The sequence below is a fragment of the Pipistrellus kuhlii genome, unplaced genomic scaffold (genome assembly GCF_014108245.1).
Source record: "Pipistrellus kuhlii isolate mPipKuh1 unplaced genomic scaffold, mPipKuh1.p scaffold_m20_p_99, whole genome shotgun sequence".
Classification (NCBI taxonomy): domain Eukaryota; kingdom Metazoa; phylum Chordata; class Mammalia; order Chiroptera; family Vespertilionidae; genus Pipistrellus; species Pipistrellus kuhlii.
The window spans coordinates 580,727-588,362 of NW_023425605.1; the positions used below are offsets into that span (position 1 = coordinate 580,727).

Here is a 7,636-nt window from a genome sequence, read left to right on the forward strand (position 1 = left end):
GGCTTGTATAGCAGAGTGATGGTTAATTTGCATATTACTCTATATTAGGTTAGCTAGCTCAACAACTTAACAAATAAAGCATAATCTAATACAAAAGTAACTGACCTTTTTGCCTACAGTAACAACTGCCTTGCTATTTTTCAGATTGTTATCTTAATAGCTATGTAATATCCCTTCATGTAAATGTACCTTCATTACTAAGCTGTGCCTCTCTGGCTACATATTGTTTCCAAATATTGCTCACTGCGATGTTGCAATGCAAACATTGCTTCCTTGGAATATTCTTCTAGAAATGGAATCGCAGGGTCAAGAACATTTAAAATCATTGCCAATAGCTAAAAGACTGTATCAATTAGCACGCTACTAGATCTCTATACATATGCTTTACAGCTTTACCAGTCAGAGTATGCATTTCAAATTTTAAAAACGTTAATGAGTTAAATACCTTTTCATAACTTAAATTCAGCTAAGCACTTAATTATCCAAGAGCCGATTCAACGGTAAAGAGATCTGTAAACTGTTCCTATAGAAGCGTACAGGATGAAGGCGTGTGGACAGAGAAGGAACAGCGGCTAGTTTTGCTCTAGCAGCAGTTCTAAAGGAGTTTACACCTTAACCTGAAACACACAGCAAACTTCAGTGCCATTTGTCCGTCTCCCTGAAACCCCGCATTGGCTTTGACAACACAGCTGTCTGAGGAGGACCTTGCAGTTTCTAGTTCTCCCCCTTTTTCAGAGGTGCAGAAGGAAGCCCCGCTCCCCACAGGATGACCTAAGAACCACCACGTGGCTAACGCCCTCCTCACGGGCTTCACGGAGCCACGCCCGCGGCGGTGAGCACGCACCTGGACGGAGAACATTCAGAGACGACAGAGTGTTTGAAAAGGCGCCGCCGCTGGGCTTGGGCTTCTCCTCCTCCTTCTCGCTCTCCATGTCCATCTCGTCCTCCCCATGCTCCCCGCCAGCAGCTCCGTCCTCCTGGCTGGGGTCCTTCACGTGTCCTGTTTTGTCCAAAGGCGGTTCATCTAGTTTCGAAAAAATTAAAATGATTTTTAAAAATCCATAAATTAAGGAGGGACGTTTTATTTGATTATGGGCTCAATTCATTAAAACTTGGACTATTTTCATTGCTGCTAAAAACCTCAAACCACTGATGTATGAAATGAAAAATCAGATGTAACTGGAGATAGAAACAGTATAGCGGACAGAGTGCATCCAGTCCTGCTCCACCCCCTCTCCAGTTAACTCATCAAAAGCAGCTGTGTCTCCCTCTAACTCCAGAGGTAACTGTGCACCTTGGAAACATTATTTCATTTCACATGGCAGCGTTTCATTAGACCTGGGGCTCACTCCAGGCAGCTTTATCCAGAACAGAGTTTATGGACCAGAGACCTCTCTCTCTGGGAGACCTTAGTTCATAACCATCTGCCACCCACCATCTGAAAGGGGACCCCAAAGTCACGTTTGCCCTGTGGAACCTGACCACATTGCCACTTCTAAATACTTGAGACCGACTTTGTGCCCAAGCAGAGACAACCTGATCCTCCCTCCGGGAATCTGGAACGGGGGCAGACAGCCCGAGCCGAGCTGGCACAGGACCGACTGTGTGCCAGGCAGGGAGCTGCCAACAGGGGAGAGAGTTCTCCTTTCCCAGTTCTAATTCTCAGGTCATTCCCAAGGCTAGGTTCAAGACTGCTCTCCTGCCACTGGGTTTTGAAAGCTTATATTCACTGTACACCAAGTGTTGACTTTACTTATAACTAAATAGTCCTATTACATCCTCCGTCCCAAGCAAAAATTTAAAAAATCAAAATTTTCCACCCGGAAGTATTTGAACCTGGCAATGCACATAATAGGCACGATAAATATAAGGAGTAAAATCAAAATTTTTCTAAATATGAAAGATACCATCTCTCTGTTGTTTCCCCAGCCCATTCCCTGCCCAAAAAACTGCTTAAAAAGTCTTCTCTTCTGCCCTGACCGGTGTGGCTCAGCGGATAGAGCACTGGCCTGCAGACTGAAAGGTCCCAAGTTTGATTCTGGTCAAGAGCATGTACCTTGGATGTGGGCACATCCCCAGTGGGGGGGGGGGGGGGTGCAAGAGGCAGCTGATGGATGTTTCTCTCTCACCAATGTTTCTAACTCTCTATCCCTCTCCCTCCTCTCTGTAATAAAGACAATAAATTTTTTTTAAAAGTCCTCTCTTCTTAAACCACATTCTTTCCCTACGAATCCCAGGATAACTCCACCCCACCACCCCTGAACTGCCCCAAGAAGAGGCCCATCATCCTGTCTCAGGCGCTCTAACTTCCCTTCGCCACCCTAGCTCCTCACCATGACTTCCGTCTGCAGTGCACTGAGGCCCGAAGGTCCTAAGATTCGCTTGATCAGAGGTGTATGGTTAGACGCAGTAAACAATACCCACCTCCCCCCGCTCTCAGCCAAGGTGAGACCAATGGCTTTTAGGAGACAAAACAGAACTGTGGGCCAGCGGAGCAGACCGCTGCGGGAATGGCTTCAGCAGGCTGAGGGTGCAGGGTCTGCCCGTGATGGAGCAGGACCAGCCTCCAGCCCGGCGGCCACGGTCAGACACTGCTTCAGGACAGCTTCCTAAGCAGCGCCGTGACCTGTCTCCAGGCTCCTGTGCCGTGTCCCAGCGAGCACTGCTTCCGCCAACGCCCACAGCACGCTCCCCCTTCCGTCTTCAGACACACGCTTTGGTCCAACGGCCCTCTCTCTGCCAAACCCCAAGGAAGCAGCGGGGGCCTGCCGCCTCTCTTCGCTTCCTCACCCCGCACGCCCCAGCCGGCATGGCCTTTGCGCTCTCCCCGCCAGCCGCCTGCACACACGGCTCAGCCGCGGCGGCTGTATCCAGGGTCCCCGAGCACGTGCACAGGCCCCCCCACGGGCAGTGGCTGGTGGACGTCTCCTCCAGGAGTCCTGCCACCTGCCCACAGCCCTCCCTCTGCTGGCACTGTGCCATACAACCCACCGCCCCATCTTGAAGACGTCCGTCCCTTCCCCTTCCGCCTTTCCGATGCCTGCCTCTCCTCGGGAACCTGGTGTGTGTGCACGCTTTTCACACACACAGTCCCTGGTCCTCAGGCCTGTTTTCTTCCTGCCGGGCCCTCATCAACTCCATTTCCTTCTGGACTTACCATTTCACTAACACCAAACCTAACCCGCCTCCCCACCGATCACCAGCCACTCCACTCCCGTTTTCAAGTGGGTACCATCTTAGGATGCCTCCAGAGAGTTCACGCTGGTGCTGCCCGGGCTGAAGGCAACGCGCCTCGGCCTCAGGGGAGGGTTGGGAGGGAGGACTGAGCAGGTGAGCACAGCCCAGGCACCGCCGTTCGGGGTAACGAAGACAATCGGGTGGGAGCTACGTGGAAGTGGAGACAGAGGTGTCCCAGGTGATGGCTCCATCACCCCCCCACCTACTCAGATTTTGAAACCAAGCAGCACAGGGTCTTTTCCCGCCTCCCTCTTCCTGACCTTCCTCTCTATTTCACCACATGCAGGTGAGGAAAAAATGAAGCCGTTTCTGGACTTCAAACCTGGCCAGGACTCAAACCCACCACCTTGCGGTGCACGGGACAATGCTCCCAACAACTGAGCCACACCAGCCTGGGCTTCCTTTTTTTTTTTTTTTTTTTTTAATGTTTTTATTGATTTTAGAGAGAGAGGAGAAAAAGATAGAAATGTCCATCGACTGGCTGCCTCTGGCATGTCCCTCACCAGGGATCAGCCTGCAACCAGGCATGTGCTGACCAAAAACTGAACTGGCGGCCTCCTGGTGCATGGCATGACAATTTATTTCCAATCCAATGGATAAGCATACATCAAACCTGCCAATTCTTCCCTTGGAATGTTTCTCAAACAATGCTTTCTTTCCATGTCTTCTCTTCCACCCACAGCAGACATTTACACGCACCCACATTCCCCGGCAAGACAGGAAAAGCCTGGTTCTGCTCAGCTGAGATTCCTGACCCACCAGTGACGGATCAAAACTGACCCTGGCATTCAAATCCCTCCTGCTGCTAATCCGTGCTGCACGCTGACACAGGCTAAGGTTCCCCAGGCATTTATCACGTCAGCACCTTGGCAAGCCAGTGCACACAGCACGCAACCCCGACACAAGCATCCTCACACCGGTCAGCACCGCCCTCTCCCGCACCCGCCCCTCTGCCCGGGCCTCTCCTTCCACACAGCCGCCACCTCTGCCCCTGCCCACAGCACCTGCCCCTGCCCACAGCACCTGCCCCTGCCCACAGCACCTGCCCCTGCCCACAGCACCTGCCCCTGCCCACAGCACCTGCGCTTCAATGCTGAAATCTAAGCCGTCAAAGTCCCAGCTGCAAACCCCTTCACCTGCTACATTCCTTCTTCCGCCTCTTAAAACAAGAGGGTAATTACCCTTAACCAATTCACTGGATGTTTGCCAACAGAGGGTCCAATGATACATTTAAGCGAAAATTACATTTATCCAAAATTAGACAGAAAATGTGAGAGTGATATATACCCTTCCACATGAAGACTGTTGCGGAGAAACTGGGAAATAATACTTTTATCGTTAATGCCTTAAAATGAAGGGCACTGACATGAGACTAACAGCCCACAGCACACTGTGATGGAGCAGGGACTGCGTCTGCACAGGGAGGCTGGGGGTCCTCAGCCTCCTATGCTGGGCGGTGGAGTGGGCGTCAGCACTACACGCAGGCCCTCCTGCGCCTCCTCTCAGAATCGGACCCGCGGCACAGGTACGAGATCAGGAAGCTGTCTGCACACACACACACACACACACACACACACACACACAGGAGCCTGCGCAGCCTCCCTGGGGACCCAGCGGGTCTCGGGACCTGGACAGGGAAGCCTTTCTCTGCTCCCCGCAGGCTGAACCCCGGGCAGGAGGCAGCCAGTGCAGTGGAAACATTCTGTCTTTTTAAAAACACATTTATGTTGCAACTGTGTTAGTAAGTAGAGAACTGTATCAGTGACAGACAACCAGACCTGACATCGGGCTCACCGGGTCCAGCCCCGGGAAGGCTGCGGGCGACATTCCCAACGATTCCGGTTAGCTTGGTACTTACTGTCGGCTGACGAGTTGAGTTCTGTCTTAATCTTCGATTTTTCAAGATCTTCTTTGTATTCTTTCTTAAGTAATTTTACTATCTTTTTGCTATAACTTGATTTCTTCACTTTGAAAACTTCTTCAGTTTCTTAAAAAAGAAATGAAACAAAGTCTGTAGCAACCGTTTTTAGACACACTCTTCCCTTCCAACTTTTACACGATCTTATGTGCTTTTCAAATTCTTTCAAAGACACTTTCACACCCGAGTCAACTTCGTAAACTAATCTGGAGTAATGTGCACCCGAGGCTGTTGAAAAGGCATCAAACATGCAAACTGCCCTTTCTGAGGTCCCACTGTCTTCCTCCAACCGCCACCTTCAGGAGGAAAACCACTGGAAAGCCCTTCATGGACCAATGACTGGGTGCTTGAAACAAAATATCCAAATCAAAGGTGCCGCTCACCGAGCTGTCAAGTCTGAGCGGTGGACACAGTTATTTCAGGACGGAGCTGACAAAACACTTTTCAGAAATAAGTTCTGATGACGTCTCCCTCCTCTTGGGTTTAAAGTCAAACACAAACACTGCCAAACAGTCCTTACATCTTCAAAACGAGAACCGGGCTGTCCTCTCACACGAATTAAAAAGGGACAGGAAGGCCGCAGAGAAACCGCCCGCCTTATGGGAAACGCGAAAGCATCTCACACCCAGGTGCAAACGGGGTTTCCCAAAGTCCTGACTCCTTATTCTGTAACGTGGACCCGAGGGGTCCTACAAGCACCCCAAGACACTGAAGGCTCTGGACGGCCAGAAACCTGCAGTGACCCCGTCTCTCTCCACTGGCCGAAGGTCGGCGCGCCCGCTACTTCTAACGGGGAAACTGAGGCTCGGCCACTGCCAGGGCCAGGGCCAGGCCCGCGGCCGCTCAGGACCAGAGCTTCCGCGCCGGGCTTCGGGCCCCCGACCCAGGCCCGAGGCTGGGTTTACAGATCGGCCTCCGGGCCCGGGCTGTGCGGGCGGACGGAGCGCCCAGCGGCGCGGGTGACCTGCGGGGCTCGGAGGACCGCCCGCCGCTGTCCCCGGAGCACGCGGCCGGGAGGGGGGCGGGGCGGGGCCGCGGGCTCCCACCGGGAACCTCCGGGAGGGCCGGCCTCGACGGAGGCATCGGCGGGCGGCGAGGCGGCGGCGCTGCCGGGGGAGAGAGGGGGTGGCGGCGCGGGAACGCGTCCCAGCCGGAGCGGAGGCCGCGGGCGGGAGAGGGGCTCCGGGGCGGTGTGGGGCCGGGGTGGGCCGGGCGGTGCGGTGCGGGGCCGGGGTGGGCCGGGCGGTGCGGGCACCGGGGTGGACCGGGGTGGGCTGGGCGGTGCGGGGGCCGTGGTGGGCCGGGCGGTGCGGGCACCGGGGTGGGCCGGGCGGTGCGGGGCCGGGGTGGACCGGGGTGGGCTGGGCGGTGCGGGGGCCGGGGTGGGCTGGGCGGTGCGGGGGCCGGGGTGGGCCGGGCGGTGCGGGGGCCGGGGTGGGCCGGGCGGTGCGGGGGCCGGGGTGGGCCGGGCGGTGCGGGGGCCGGGGTGGGCCGGGCGGTGCGGGGCCGGGGTGGGCCGGGCGGTGCGGGCACCGGGGTGGGCCGGGCGGTGCGGGGCCGGGGTGGGCCGGGCGGTGCGGGGCCGGGTGGGCCGGGCGGTGCGGGCACCGGGGTGGGCTGGGCGGTGCGGGGTCCCGGCCCACGCGCGGCCGTTACCTTCCTCCTCGTCCTGGAAGCTCAGCAGGCTGGCCCGCGGCGCCTCTTTGTTCTCCCGCGGCCTCTTGCGCGGCTTCAGCCCGTTGCCGGGGTCGGCGCCGCCCGGGAAGCAGCCCCCGGCCTCGGCCCCGTGGCCCGCGGTCAGCGCGGACGGCGGCCCCGGGCCCAGCGGCGCCTCCCCCCCGGGGGCCCTGTCGCCCGGCTCTTCGCCGGCGCCCGGCGGCGGCAGCAGCGGCGGCGGCTCCTGCTCCTCATCGCGCTCCCGCTCCTCCTCCTCCGAGTCGTTCCGCTTGCGCACGTTCACCCGCCGGGCCTTGCGGAACATCCCCGCGGCCCGCACGGCGCCCTCGCACCGCTCCCGCTCGGCGGCCCGGCAGCGCCGCGCTCGCCACGCGCACGCGCACTGCCAGCCCCGGCGCGGCCCCGCCCGCCCTCTCCGGCCGCGCACCCCCAGCGCGCATGCGCCCGCGCCTCTCGCGAGAACTTCTTGCCGCCTGCACTGGCCCCTGGCGGCTGGGAGGACTACGCGGGCACGGAACGCTGGGACTCGGGTGCAATTCGACGGGTCACAAAGAGGATCATAGAGAGCGGAGGAGAGAGCGGCCTCCGGGGAAGGGGCTGCGGAGCATCTTCCGGTCTTTCGCAGGCAGTCCCGCGAGAAGACCTCCCGCCGGGAGGAGAGGGCGGAGGCGGGGCCGGAGGCGGGGCGGCGCGGGGGGCGGGGAGGAGGACGGAGAGGGGAACGGGGCGGAGTGGGGAACGGGGCGGGGAGGGGAACGGGGGCGGGGAGGGGGACTGGGGTTCCCGGGGGGCCTCGGGCCTGTG

The 7,636-nt window shown here is 57.8% G+C and overlaps 1 protein-coding gene across 1 annotated transcript in view; it reads right to left on the reverse strand.

The window, feature by feature from the left end:
- The window catches only part of PAXBP1 (PAX3 and PAX7 binding protein 1), a 31,168-nt gene extending 23,925 nt beyond the window's left edge, over positions 1 to 7,243 (reverse strand). Inside the window, exons 1-3 of the mRNA XM_036429069.2 lie at positions 6,812 to 7,243; positions 5,096 to 5,224; positions 845 to 1,024 (exon numbers count right to left, since the gene is read on the reverse strand). Of these exons, the coding sequence (XP_036284962.1) occupies positions 845 to 1,024; positions 5,096 to 5,224; positions 6,812 to 7,136 (634 nt within the window). The 5' untranslated portion in view covers positions 7,137 to 7,243. The remainder of the gene's footprint in view (positions 1 to 844; positions 1,025 to 5,095; positions 5,225 to 6,811) is intronic.
- Between the last annotated feature and the right edge of the window lie 393 nt (positions 7,244 to 7,636).